The 15,950-nt window shown below is 30.5% G+C and overlaps 1 protein-coding gene across 1 annotated transcript in view; it reads right to left on the reverse strand.

The window, feature by feature from the left end:
• LOC106880734 (uncharacterized) overlaps positions 1-15,950 on the reverse strand; it is a 212,624-nt gene that overhangs the window by 76,046 nt on the left and 120,628 nt on the right. Inside the window, exons 10-11 of the mRNA XM_052968657.1 lie at positions 7,705-7,749; positions 1,126-1,161 (exon numbers count right to left, since the gene is read on the reverse strand). Coding sequence (XP_052824617.1) covers positions 1,126-1,161; positions 7,705-7,749 — 81 coding nt within the window. The remainder of the gene's footprint in view (positions 1-1,125; positions 1,162-7,704; positions 7,750-15,950) is intronic.

Consider the following 15,950-nt stretch of genomic DNA (forward strand, 5'->3'; position numbering starts at 1 on the left):
TTATAGTAGTAGAAAGCAGCAGTACAATTAGACAGAAGATAAACTAATGATTAACTAAAATGATGTTTTTAAACCATGTTTTAAAAAATTATGAGGGGGTTATATAAATTGTAAGATTTCAGATTTTAATGGAAAGGAAACTATTTTTTTAAAAACTTATTTGATTATTTTAAGATTTGAATCTATTCTGATAGGATTTATTGCAACTAACCTAAATACAATAACAAAAATGATGAAAAAACAAAAAAAAAAAAACAAAAAAAAACACCCCACTACTAGTATATATTGCAAGAGGTATTTCAATGAATAAAAAAAAATTACCATGAAGAAATCAACTGAAGGGGTGGTTCAAAATAAATTACTAAATATTTGTTGTTCTAGTAAAATAAAAATATCAACTTTAAATCTTTCTCCCAACAAAAATTGAAAGTCCTAAAAGGAATGAATTGATAGAAATCATTTCTTGAAATTAGTTCACAATTATGACAAGAATGTGGAGAGAGGTTCAACAGAAGCTTTTCTGTCTTCTTAGCCAAAGCTAGTCAACAATTATTGGGATAGCTATTTGTCCCTAACTGTTTCTTGTAGCACATAAGCAAGGCGGCCTTACAAGACCATCATATCAAACACTTACTGGAAAGTAATATCAATTTTCCTCTGTTAAAATACTGGAAGTGATATGGTAAATATTAAACTGAAATTTACAAAGAAAAGTTTCAAATAATTCTACAGTACACAAAAATGTGCATACCATCCACCCATATATATATATATATATATATATATATATATAATATGTATGCATGTGTATGCTCCTATATAACAAAAATATACTCTTTATATTTCCATAAACATTCTACTCAATATAAAGAAACAGAAATGGATTAAAGCAAGTACACAACATCAAGAGAAAAATGTTCTGAAAGAGGTCAAGTTTTAGAAGCTTGGGAATTCAAGATAAAACAGTTAAAAGACAGCATTTTAATGTGTTCAATCAGCAACAGTGTGAAAAGTAACGTGCAAGGTCATGCATCAACAGTTAAAATACTGACAACATAGACTACAGTGCAAGGTCACCAGAGTTACAATATGCTACAAACTGCATTTTTAACAGTGATGTGGTACCTGATATCGTTTACCAAAATGAAGAGTGCCCAAAGTCTGTAGAAAACAAAAAAACAAAAGGAATCAAGTCAAAGACACAACACAAGGTGTAGACTAAATGAAATGAAGAGATCTACAGCATACGAGTGATATATTTGTTGACAAGAAGCCAAAACAAGTTCAACTGTATGATGCCTTGACAATATAGTATCACCAATTATAGTAATAAAGTGCATTATTTGTGAGATTTCATAAGACAACAACATGCACAAAGACAAATATTAGAACAAATTTCCTTTCTTGCTAAAATTTAAATAGATTTTTATGCCATAACATTATTATTATTTTTTTTTTTTTCACAAAAATATTTTCAGAATAATTTTGAGTAATTCTCACGCTAATTAAACATGTATATAAAGAGAGTTTGGGACTTTATCCCACTGAAAGCTACAATAAAATTATAACATGGAAACACTAACTTGATAAGTAGGTTTGTTACTATTTGAAGAAGACCAAAAAACTTCATGCTAAGAAAGAGGTTTTTCAATGAATAACTCGTTCTATATGGTGTAATCACTAAAATTAAGGGGAACATATGCGTGCCTTATGTGTGTATGCAAATACATTATGTGACTCTCTAAAATATAAAACTAGAATGGATGGACGACTGAAAAATTTGAAAGGTTAATGATGCAGTAATTATTCTTTTAAAAGTTGGTAAATAGAAAGAGCTGTACTAATATAAAATACATCCTTTGAATGATTTAATCATGAACAGTAAGACTTGTTCTGTGAATATCAGTACCAAAAAGAAAATTGTAAATTAAACAATGAACTAAAATGAATTTTTTGCTTCTGAATTAGAGGAGTGTTCTATTGATTTGATTTGAGAAGTATTTTAGGAAGCGACAATAATCAAAAGATCCAAGTGATAGAAATAGAAGATAATTACAAGGTTTGAAAAGTTCTGAAAGTCTAAAATTTTTATAGAAGTAATAGTTGCACACAGCATATCATTTCATGTGACGAACTCCTCCAAGAATACATTTATGATGACTAATTTTTTAATATTTTGGTAAAACAAAACTAAAAACAAGATTTTAAAGAGTCAAGAAAATATGAAACAGTATCCCAATTTAATTAAACTGCTGATGAAAATGGAATAGTAAAGAAAAATAATATATTTCTTTATTTCAAAGGGAAATAACAAAAGAAACTCAGACCAATAATGAATAAAAACTTTAGGTTATAAACTAAGATCTAAGATTTTAATGTACATAATTTGAGACAGAAAAAGAGAAACCATCTCACTGATATTAGTGGGTCTCTGAAATTGTCTGAAATTGGTGCTTTAAAGAACTTTCAGGTATTTGCCTAAAATCAAATATGTTGGCTTTCCTACAAGGAAAAACAGAAATTTGTTTTAATGAAGACGACAAACAATAGGAATCAAATAGTAAGGAATTCTTAGTCAAGAGCAACTTGTTTTTGCAGTAATCAAGACGGAGATTCCCATCCAGGTAAGTCGACTATTTGTTATATATCCAAATATAGTTAGAAATGAGTGCTGCAGTGTTTCAGAAAGAGAACAGTGGAGTGGTTTCTTCATCTTCATTTAGACAAGGTGACTATGATTTAAAAACAAGGGAAAATAAGAGTGGTGCATTCATTGGAACCCCAACATTAGCAATATAACTGAAAGATACTATTGAGAATCAAAACTAAATTCCAGATAGTTGGTAAAAAGTACACCTACACTAAAAATGTGTATGTGTGTGTGTAAAATAAAAACCATAAATTCTAAAGGAATGTTTGTAGGACATTAAAAATAGGAATAATAATTTCTTAGGCACTAGAGTGAGAAGAAATAGGTACTCGACTCAGTACATTACTGATATTTATTTTATGTATTAATATGTCCACTAACTGTGTCCCACCTCTCCTTTCTCATATCTCTACCACTTGTATCCAACTACCTCTCCTTCCTCTTTCCTGTCAAATCACAATGCTTAAGAGGGAAGGGGTTGTGCTCTGACAACTTTCCTCACCCTCTCTGATTCTGTCATCACACACTTTTGACATGCTCTGACCCCTTATCATCATCATCTTATCTCTCCTACACACACCACTCTACCCATCCATATAACATAGCACTGCATCTCTTCCTCCTTTCCTGATACCCTTATCATTCTAACTCTCTTTCACTAATCTCCTGACACTGCTTTTTCTCCTTCCTATTACTACTGGGCCATCTTATCACATCACTTTACCCACCATGTATAACTCAGGGTGCACTGCATTACTCCCCCATATCCTACCCCCTATCTCTCTCACACACATTTTCACTTTCCTTCCCATTACACCCTTCCCTAACAGTCTTTGTTAGTTGCTACCCCCCACCCTCTCAACAATAAACCTGTGTAATTCCAATACAATCTGTCTAAGACCCTGATGAACAGCGTAACCTATGCTGGCATAACAGACGGACTGAACCACCCCATCACTGGTATCACCTACTCAACCTGCTCCATTATCTTGTCCACCCACCTCTCCTTCATACTAATAATACCTGACATTACTCTTCCCCTTCCATCTGTTTCTATTATACTCACTCCAACACTGTTCTCCGTTATTCTCTCCATCACCATCCTCTCATAATAAATCTGTTCAATCCAGTACAGAGGATCTTTCACATTGCAAACTGCAAGGTGACCCTCAACAGTGATGGTGCCACAAAAATCACCCATTACACATTGTAAAGGATTGGTAATTGATTCAAGTTGCGACAAGGCAAGGCTTGAGAATGTTCATTTGTCTTGCTAACAGCAATTCCACCTCTATAGTGCTGGTGCCATGAAAAACGGAGTCAGTACACACTGTAAAATGGTTAGTATTATGCTAATACTGAGACATTGGAGCAAGATGTGATCCTCTAACCCAGTGAATCCTGTTAAACTATTCTACCCATAAAAGCTTAAAAGATGGATGGTTGATGACGTAGTGGAAGAGATAAAAGAAACTTGCAATATTGATCTTACACTCTGAAGTCCAACAATCTACTCTAAATACTATTTGCATGAGGAACAGAGACATTTTAAAATCCATGCTGGAACAGACTGGCTTGGTTATATGACAATTAGTAATTATTGCTGTGTGAAAGTCAATTAATTAAATCTATAAATTAAACATCTATGATGTTAAGGTGCTGAACTAGAGATCATATAATCATACTTCACACCTTAACATAAACATTGCACCGAATTACTGGGCAGTACCTATAACTGTCTCATAATTTCTGGCTGACAGCAGTATCACTTCTACTTCAAAGTTCAATTTTGAAGTGGGATGGGCAACTAAATGAAAAATAATTAATTGCATCTAAGTGAAAAATAATTGATTTCTATCTAAAAAGTTGTGTTAGTTTCTCAACTTATTTCTTACTCACAACTTTACACTGAATAGAGTTATACATAACATTTTCATCTCTAGTTGCTAAGGATTTTATGCACAATTATATACAAGGTGCTGAAAAATTCCTGGCTTTGGGTAAAAGAAAATACAGGAGGATCAGTTAATTATTTTATTCAACACATTCACCTCTCAGTTTCACACACTTATTGCAGCAGTCTTTCAGTTTTCCTAAGCCCTGTAAAAGAACTTGGAAGGTTAGGCTTTCAACATTTGTTCTTACTGACCCCTATTTTATGGCTGCTACTGTATGTATACACACACACACACACACATACATACACATACCAATGCACACGGACATCTCATATTTTACTTTTTATTCTCAGAGAGAAACAAATGCTTCCAACAGAGGTTACATTACTCAAATTATTCTTCTATCTCTGAATCTTAATCATTCTCCTAAACAGTAGATCTTATCTACAAATTCCAAGATTTTTACCCCACAGTTTTCAGCTAATTTTAAAATTTAATAGGAATCTTCAATGTTCAATTATAAAACAAGTTGTAAAACTGATACAACTGATATTCTCTTTGACATGTTGATGGTTATTACAGTTAATTTGTATTAGACACCACTACTTGCCTTAAAATTTCAAAAAAAAAAAAAAAAAAGGAAGAGAAAGTCATATGAATCTAGGTTTCAATTTTACCAATTAAACCCTCATAATCATCGGTAAAATGTCTTATTTGATGGAACCAGATTCCCAAAATTTACACACAATTATTTTGCAGGAAATGTTTTCTCAGATGTGAAATATTTATAAAAATAGACCATAGTAATGTAAAGGCCCAACAAACTTCTAAAGCTAAACCAAATTTGTTTAATGCAAGGCAGTCTCTTCCGTGAATCAAACTCTTGCTCATGTCATAAACTTAATATGTTCTGTTATATTCACACTAATATATTATTTGATATAGTTTTGTGTGTGTGTGTACTGTTTTGCAATCAGTGTTACGCAAAACTAGCCAATCAAATGTGGTTCTAAGGAAAATAACCTCACAACCTAATTTGTTGAGAAATTTAAAAATCCTGAAACCAAAATAAACAATTAGGAACATTTTTCTTTAAACAAAAAATGAGAAAAACTAATTAACATTTGTAAAAACCTAATTAGTTTTCTTTCCAATCATATAAAATACAGTAAAAGAAAAAAATCTCAAAACTAATTAAAAGCTATTGGTAGTTCGTGTAAAATCTCCATAAAGCACTATTCTATAAAATTAGAGCATAAAATGAGACAGAAAATCCTTGAGGAAATGATGATGCGTTACTATGAATAGCCATAAATGTTAGGAAGAAAAACATCAGAGAAAATGGAACTTGAAATTATTTTGAGATCAATTAGATCAGTGGTCAATTTTAGAAACTATTGTATATAATTTGTATTAGCTTTCACACAATCAAACTCTCTTTCGTAAATATTAGAACTGACCAGTACTTTGTCAAAACTATGTTTGTGGCAGCATTGTCAATCAATGAACTTTGTAGTAAAAACTTTTAGATTTAAGTAGTATCACACACACAAAGACTGTGAAATATTTATGAAAAATAAAAGTCGAAAACAAAAGTGGCTGATGTGTTCATATAAGAGTTCAGTTTTCTATGAAAACATAACCTCAAAGCTCATAGTAACTAGTTTGAAGGAATTTTCATTGGAGCATAGATATTTGAGGTTGTAGACAAGAAAGATACAGTAATAAAAGGAAATCTTTTGCATATGCAACAGTCCATCTTAAAAACTTACAGCTTAAGGAAAATAACAATAGAGTGCACTCTCTTTAGAATGATTTGTTTGAAAGAATTTAGTGTAGACAGAATAATGTCCAAAAGCAAAACTACTATCTTCTTTCTTTTATTAGGATTTAAAATTGTTAAATATTATCTTGTTTGAAATACCTAATCCATAAAAATATTCAGGTCAACTTGACTGAAAAATCTCAACTATATATTCTCTTGAACAAACTTCACACTTTATAATGAGAAATTAATCTTTGATGGTTAAAAGCCATTAGACATGAAAGCAAAAGAAATCCATGTCACCCACAACTGAAGAAAGTCATTGCCAAGCACCCTGTTCTGAAAGGAGGGCAAAAAAGAAACAACAGTAATTATCAGTAATATAACAAAACAATACGCTGCCCAGTATTCATAAACATTAAAATCAGTGAACTTTGTAGCAAAATCTTTTAGATTTAACTCTTTTGATACCAACTTGCCTAAAACTGCCTCTGACTGTCTTGTTTTCAAAAGTTCTGAATTAAAATCTTCCACCAAAACTTGCCCACAATTTATGTTCTTAACACTAGCTTAATGATAACTAAGTTATTTTACTAAATTCTTATATTTAAAATTAATTGAAAGAAACACAGAACATCTCAACAGAAATATGGTAACAAAAGGGTTAAGTAGTGATTTATAAAAATATAAACAAACTAGTTTCTGTTATTAATGTACTTAAAATACTAAGAAACTAATTCTTGCTATCATCTGATCATTCTAAAAATAACCATAATCCCTTTCTCTTGTGAAAAGTTTTTAAAAAAATGAAAAACCAATAAAACAACACATATATTGAAGTAAAAACAATAGAGAAATCTAATATCAAAGAAGCTCGAAGATATCAAGACGGCTGCTAAGTGTAACAGATAAGATTAGAGGATTTTAAAATATTTTCAATTTAGACATGAAAATAAATCTATGCAATTTATATTCATAAAAATTCTATATCAATTAAACTCAACTTTTAACAAGAATTTGATTAATATGATATTTTACAATTGAAAATGTCATATTAAATTTTATGGTGTGAAGAGACTTGTTCTGTAGTAAACTACAAGCATATAAAAGAAAAAAAAACAAGCAAAAAATAAAAATAATTTGGGGGAGAAATAGAAACAAAGCAACAAATATAAAAAAAAAATACAAGACATTTTATCTGTGATAGTAAATTGAATGCTTTCAGTTGTTTCTCCATTCAGCAGCCTGATATATATATATATGTATATATGGAGAGAGCAATATATATATATATATATATATTTATATTTGCAACAATATAAAAGAGAAAGCAGTAAAAGCAAAAGTTGAAAAATAGATGTAGTAGTTGGCATAGAGGCCTGCATACCTACCTCATAACTCTCAGCTGGCACTGAAGATAGCTCTTTATCACCACCCTGGCCAGGAGAATGAAGGAGAATAATAGGCTAGAGAATAACCAGTAATAATAGACAAAAGTTGATGTTTCTCATCTAGACCAGAATGCCCATGGTCAGGTAATCAATTTGAACTATCAACTAAAAGATAGCCCAGTTTCAAGAAAAACAATAGGTTAGCTAATAGTCTGTTTAATTGCTAACCCAAATATTTAATACATACCTTACTAGGCATTCAGAATTACAAAATAATTTGAAAAGTAACAAATTCCTTGAAAATAATTTATTTTTGTGGGAGGAGTTACATAAATTATTAGAATAGTATATTTTATTACTATTCTAATAGTCTATGAAGGTATTCTGAGTGAATAATGAATTATCAGTTGTAGGCATAAAAATTACATTTTGATAGTCCGACAATTTTGCAAAGCAGCTTCATATGAGTGTCTCTAAAATATATTTAACTGAGTTCTGATGCAAATAATAGCAGTTGCAATTTAATAGTTGGTATAAAAACAAAAAATAATCTGTTACTACAACTGAAGGGATAATTGATAGAACTAAAAAGCTCAGAACCCAACTAAGTCTAGCTTATATTGAAGTAATAAACAAATTTAAAAAAGAAGAAATGTTTAATAACATGAAAAATTAAAATAAACCATTTAACTGCAATATTATATGATACAAAAGACAGGATTTGCAAGAAGCAAATTGACAAAATTTTGTCATAGCATTCATTTAGCTTCCATGGTTTCTTGAATGTATGACTGAGATAAAGAAGCAGGGTATATTTTCTTTCCTAATTAAAAGACATAAAAACTTACAGACTTAGTATGAGGAACCTAACATTTTTATCATTAATTAATGAAGACTCTATTGTCAACTGATAAACTATGAATTCATGAAATAAGCTTAAAACAAATTTTTAAGCGTGTGAGACTTAATGAGATCAACAGTAAAAATATTAGCAAACAATGTCAGTAATAATTACTTAGGTTTTAGGAGTCAAATTTGTAAGGATTCAGAATTGGAAAGCAAAGTAATGTGTTTGCAAAGCAATATTGATTAGAACTGGAAAGTTGGTCACAGACAGATTCATTGAAAATCTGTTGCCTAAATAGGACATTCACTACAAACTATATTAATAAGGGGAAACTTATAAAATTCTGTTTTGCTTTCTCTTTATTTGTCTATTTGTATCCTCAGTTTGAGGTGGCAAATTATCAAAGTCATAAGAATGTCATTAGTTGGGTTGCCTTGTTCAATTCATTCTGGCTCTCTGTGTTAAAATCCTATTGAGATCAGTTTTACCTTTCATCCTTTCAATATTGATAAATAAAAGTAATAATTCAATATTGAGCTGATTCTTATTTCTCTTTGTCAATCTCACTCTTTCTCTGACAGCACATGTAATTCAGAGATCCAGCCTTGTCATAGACCGACATACTGATTTGACATGAGAATTATAGTAACGATACATATGCTTATGGAATACTCTATCAGTTGCAAGTTTATTTCACAAATAAGAATGCAGTTGATTAAACAACACTGAATGCTCATTGTCAAAAGAATTCACCATCCTATGCATATGTTTAGAGAAGTAAAACAGCTGAGTTAATAAGGGATGACTTTTGAGGAAATATCAAATCTCAAGTGTGTGTGTACATTGGTTAAGTGAGTTGATGGTGTTTCACATTTTCTATTTTTATTACTATTACATACTGTATTTTGTGAACAAAAGTGTTATTGGTTTCCAGCAAGCCATTCATCAGTTCACTGCATACCTTTATTTAACCAAGGACATGGTCCAAGTGAAACTGAAAACCTATTCTTTAATGTTAATTATATTGTTGACATCAATAAGATGAGTGTTATGAGAACATTTAATTTTATATTTAAATGTACTTTCTGCTACTGAATAAAGTTGAAATAATACTTATTTTGACAGCCAGGTAAATGGAACCAAGCATTGTTAGGGGCTTTATACAATATTAGCAACAAGGAATGGAAACTGGACAGTAAAGTTTGAATCTATTACTATGAAGTCAATAATTTTCCATCTAAATATCACAGCCATTGGGCTCTGTCTTTTCTGCTTTGTCAATAGATTCAACAATATTTTCTTTGCATTTAGTCAGAGCAGCTGTTTTTTTTTTTACATTAGGTTAACCATCTTACTGTTAGCCACTATGACTGTGGTTAATGTGCCTATGTATAACAAACACTAAATATAACAAAGTTTTAATTTACAATGAATTTTATTTCAGCCATATTTAAAATAGATTAAAAGTAAAAGCCTTGTACATATTACAAAACCTATAAATAATAGCCTTCAACTTTTTGTGCTAGTACAACTTTAGGATAACAATTATTTCTTTATTCTTTATGTATAATTTTGATTTTTTACATGGGCACAAGACCATGGATTTTAAGGTTATAGTAGATTAAGTCAAATGTACTACTTGACAAGTACATGTTATATCAAATGAAATTTGAACTGAGAATTTATGGGGGGAGGGGCAGAGAGAGAGAGGGAGATCTGTCATGAGCCCTATGACTCAAAGTCAGAGCTTAACCAGTTTCTCATGGCTTATAAATGCACGAGATTACAACACCACCCACTTCCTGAATGGGATGCTGGTCCACCACTGGGTTAACTTCCCAGCTATTGTTAGAACTCATTTACAACTGAGTGGACTGGAGCAATGTGAAATGAAATGCATCACCTGGTCAGAAAATCAAAACCATGGACTTGATTGAGTACACACCCTATGCACCTTCACCCCTAACCAATAGGCCTTGCACTTTCACAAAACATAATTGAATGCAATTAGATACCTTAAAGTATTTAATATATCACACAACAAAATCTATTAGCTAGTGCTTTCAGTAAACTTTAGTGGTAGTTTATAAATCTCCAGCAAGACTAGTGTTTTAGGGAAAGCAGTATAGTAGATTTTTATCAACTCAAAAGGATGAAAAGTGAAGCTGACCTTGAGGAGAATTAAATTCATTACATACAGAGAAAGAAATAAATGCAACAAGACATTAAGTTAAGAATTATAACTAATGATTTCTAAATACTACTAATAAAATAATATGCAACTTTCCTAATAATTATTAGGCATGAAATTTAAGATTTAGTGGGAGATGGAAAACAGAAAATTGTCATGCTCATGCCTTTTCCAAGAACAATATCAATGGTAAGTAAAAGAAAGTCTCCAAAATGGAAATCAAAACTAGGCTATGTGGTTAGGTTGCCAGATACATGCCATGGTGATGATACTACTACAGAATTATTGAAGGGAGGGGAAAAGGTCATGCTGTTCAATTACAGAAAAGAAACAAAAAGCTCTTTTCTCTCAGTATTGAGCAGAACATGTAATGAAAAGGGTTGTATTAAAGAGTGAAATGATAAAGGGAAATAAAAGAAGAAAACTAACAACACATTAGGAAATTAAGAAAGGCACCACATATTCTAAAAATATGTGAATCCTAAAAGTCACATTGAGAGTTAAACAGCGAACAGAGCCTTGGTAAAACTCTTTTGGAAAAATAAAAGAGGCCCATTAATAAATAATGGACACTTAATTTAAGAACATATATATAGCTATCAATTACCAAATAATTACTAAATAGTAATAGAATTAACTCTTAGAGATAATTTATGGATTACAAAGGATGAACCAATTTTACCATATTCTTGGTAAAATTTCACAAAAAGTCAATGAAAAAGAAAATTTTTGACTTGAGTATGAAAGTTCCTCACAAATATATATCTTAGATTTAAGGCTTCTTTGTTTAGAATATTTCCAATACCAGTCATGAAGTAGTCAATAATTTTAGAAACATGTTCACTTGAAAACACTTGTAATGATAATCTGTAAGTGTGTGTATAGATTGAAAAAAAGAGTAGAATGAAAGAGAGTATTATAAGTGTTAGAGGAGTATATTATGATTGGCTTTGATGATTATAAGCATTTGCAACAGTAAACACCGGTCAACAAAGAATTTCCATTGGGGAGTATATTTGAGTGAACCAGAAAGTACTTCTGAAGCTATCTTCAGTTTTTCAGAACATATAGTTTTTGAGATCAGACCAATTGTATTTTTTTACAGTTAGATTTTGAAATATTTTGTATTTTTTAGAATAGTCAATCAGATCATTACCATTTAATCAACATTCCTCATAGATGTAAAAATCATCCAGAACTTTTCTACTGTTAAAGAAATTCTTAAAAATAAAACCCAGCTAAACTATCACAAAAGATCTATGTATATACTAGATATAGTTTGGTTGCTGTATAGGAGACCAAGAAAAGCAGTGGGTACCACTTAAAATCTGCACTGTTTGATCAAGTGGACTATTTGAATGATTAAAGAAAAAAAAATCAAGAAACAATCAATGCTTTGCCACAGACAATGGAGTCATGTAACAAAGGATCACTGTTAAATGCAACTGGCCAGTAAGGTCACCATGTGTCCCATGAATAAACAGTTTCAAATCTGTCCTCTTAGTTGACCCCAAGAAGATATTTTTACCATGTATCCATATTATATTTAATTTAATGAAAGATTTTGTAGAAACAGTGGGTAAAATTAATTCAAAAGGATTTGAATACCATTCCAAGGAAAATTTCCAGATGTGAGTGCAGCAAAGTTAAAAGTGTGGACTTTTGTGGGGCTGCAGATCAATGAGGTTTTAAAAAAGTACTGAATTTGAACAAATACTCAATACACTGGAATTACCAGCTTGGAAAGCTTTTGAGTGGTTATGTGAAAACTTACTGAGAAATAAATTCCCTGTATATAGAAGTGTGATTGAGAAACTCCTTGACACCTATAAAGAAATGGGCGTAATCATCATCATCAATTAACATCCGTTTTCCATGCTGGCATGGACTGGATAGTTTGACAGGAGCTGGTTAGGCAGAAGACCGCACCAGGCTTCACTGTCTGCTTCAGCAGGGTTTTTACAACTGAATGCCCTTCCTAACACCAACCACCTAACACTTCTTATATTCTCATTAGATTTCTTTCTAGAAAATCTTGATGCCATTTGCAAAGAGTACGAAGAATAATTCCATCAATATAGTTATGTAATGGAAACTTGAAAGCAGGGATTTTGGAATGGAGGCATGATAGCTGACAGTTTGGGGATACTCTATCATGACAACTCAAGTAAGTTTATATGAGAAAAGATCATATTCACAATATTTAAAAAAAAACAACTTTTCTAATGTATATTCTCCACAAACATGTGTAGTGTATTTAATTGAATCTACCATATAAAGGTTAAAATTAATTATGTTTGAATTAATCAACTGTAGGCTGTTTCAGTTCAAGTGATATACAAATTCTGCAGAAAATGTTATTTAAAATACCGTAAATATTTTTAAAAAATGAGATTAAAAAAACTGTTACAGTCCAAAAATGCTAAAGAAAGATTTAGAATTCCTGCCAAGGATGCAATTGGATGCATCTCTGAAGAAAAACTAGTTTATTTTTGTTGACCAGTGTTTGCTAAGATATAACAAGTACCTTTAATATTTATTCAATCAAAGGGGATCATATGAATGAAAAACATGTATCAGTATGAAATATACATAAAAATTCATTAAATGACAATATATTTCTCAATTTCTCACTCATTCTTATATAAGTTAAAACGTGAGATATTGACATTGTACAGTTCTATATTTAAGAGATGAAGAATTATTTTCATTATTTACATTTGACGGATATTTGTCAACAAACAAGATGAGGACAAATATCCGTCAAATGTAAATAGTGTAAATAATGTAAATTGACATTGTACTTAAACAAAAAGTTATAATAAAATAATGTTCTAAAACTACAATATATGAAATACATAAAATCATCGAGATCAAAGTGAATAGAAAAGCAAAACAAACAAAAAAAATAAAGCTAAAATACATCACAATGAATTTTAGGAAAATGATGAGACTGGTGCCATATGAATGCTGAAATTATGCTAATTAAAGGCTGTTTAAACAAAGTGCATGATTTTGACGCTGAGATAATGATGTGAAGACATTTTTGTGCCAATAAATAAATAAATAAATAAATAGAACATGATGATATTCCAGAGTTTTGAACAAATAAATAAAATTAGTTTTGCTGAAAAATTTCAAATGTGAATATATGCATGCAAAATGATATAAAGACTACACATATTTAGTGAACAGATAATGCTGACAAAAGAAAACAGTAAAGAAGACACTTCAAAATTTGACACATTCTTACTATATAAAACATTCTCACATATAAAAAGAAATTGAAATACTATCTAAATGAAAATTAAGGACAACAGGCCTTATAGACAGATAAGATAAAAGACTAGTAGCCAATTCTTTAATCATACTGCAACATCAAATCTTGGTAATAGTTTACAAAATTTATTACTTAAAAGTTAAAAAGTATCAAGTAAAAGTGAAGAAAATACTATAAAAATGCATTTATTATTTTAGGCTAAATATATTTCCTTTTTTTAGACAGAAAAAATGTATGTATGTGAATGGATGGGCAAATATACATACATATGAGAGGACACATCGATTGTGCCTCTTGCAACAGGAAAGATACAACGTACATCAACAACAACTGCCTCAAAATGTCACACTACCTTTTCATGAGACATGACATTGTAGCCAAAAATATTTACAATGCTATTAGATGAAGGATTGTCTTGATGCTCATACAAAAAGCACAGCAGACCCATGAATCCACACCTTTAAAAATAAGGAATACTGTGGAGCAATCCAATAAAAACAACAAACTTAATGCAAAAACAACAGACCTCACACTGTTTCAGGGGACAGGGAACAACTATCATAATTTATTATAAGTTAGTTGCCCATAGAGATCAATGTCTCATCTAAAGTTGTAGAAAAGATCATCGATGGGGAACTGATGCAGAACTTACAACTTTTGTATCCTGGATCTAAATGTCTTCCTGTACTTATTATCATAGATGCATTGGATAATTAAACAACAGATTTGCATTAGAAAATAGAAGCCCAAAAGTGCTAGAACAAAGCAAACTCACTCACACCCTTCAAATCCAATTAATTAGTGGATACAGTGAAGATTTGCAAAACATTCTAAAGATTCTTCATTTAAATTTCTTGGAATAAACATATATACACGATCTTATATGTACATATAGTAAATACACATACACACACACACATTATCCAGATATACACACACATATATGCATTTATTAACTCATACTCATATTCACAAATTGCAGGATGTATCACGACTCAAACAAAGAATCCTTGTCACTTTTCTAGTAACTGACTTCAATTCTGCACAGAAAAATATACATAGATACACACAAGTTAGTATGTATACATAATACATATACACGTGATCACTTAGCTGGTGCTTTCTAAAATACAATGGAAGAACCATATTTCTGGGTTAAATTTGAATTATGAAAGTTTCCATTTTGAAAGTTATGATAACCAGATGAAACTTCAGTTACTCTAGTCATGCTTACAGATGTATAAACAGATATGAGTTTGACAGAAAAGAAAAAGTAACTTTCCTTCACTAAAGTTGCCATAGAAATACTTTTTACATGACCCTAAATATTTCACTTATTTAGCAAAATAAAATCTTTTAGTGTATTGAGGAAATACATATTAAAATGGTAATTTCAGAAGAGTGCAGTATGTTTACAACAAGTATAAAACAACTGATTTCTTGCATAAACACAACTTCTGATTTATGCATAAGTAAATAAAGGTACAAAATTTTAATTCAGAATCTAAACAAAGAGGAGAGAATGCATCTTATGTTCCAAACAACTATACAAGTATAAAGTGATGGAAAATTAAAACCAGGAATGGAATGTTTCTTTCAAGCATTTTTAAGCTGACCTTAAAATTGACAAACAACTAATTAAGGCTAAATGAAAATTCAACAGAAATAATATTTCACACATACACAACAAATAATTCAAAGACTCAAATGAAATGATTCTAAATGATAAGAATATCTTCCTTTTTTTTTTTTTCCTGTCCAGAATCAATTTAAAAGCAAATTAAGATTTTCAAAATATATTGGAAGACTTAAAAGTAGTGTTTATATTATAGTACAATAAAAATTGAAGGTAGGAGGATTCCAACAAGGTAATGCTAAGTTATCAGTTACAATGCAAATATATTTGAATTTTTTCTTTTTGTATTTTT

Source organism: Octopus bimaculoides, chromosome 6 (genome assembly GCF_001194135.2).
Source record: "Octopus bimaculoides isolate UCB-OBI-ISO-001 chromosome 6, ASM119413v2, whole genome shotgun sequence".
Lineage (NCBI taxonomy): Eukaryota > Metazoa > Mollusca > Cephalopoda > Octopoda > Octopodidae > Octopus > Octopus bimaculoides.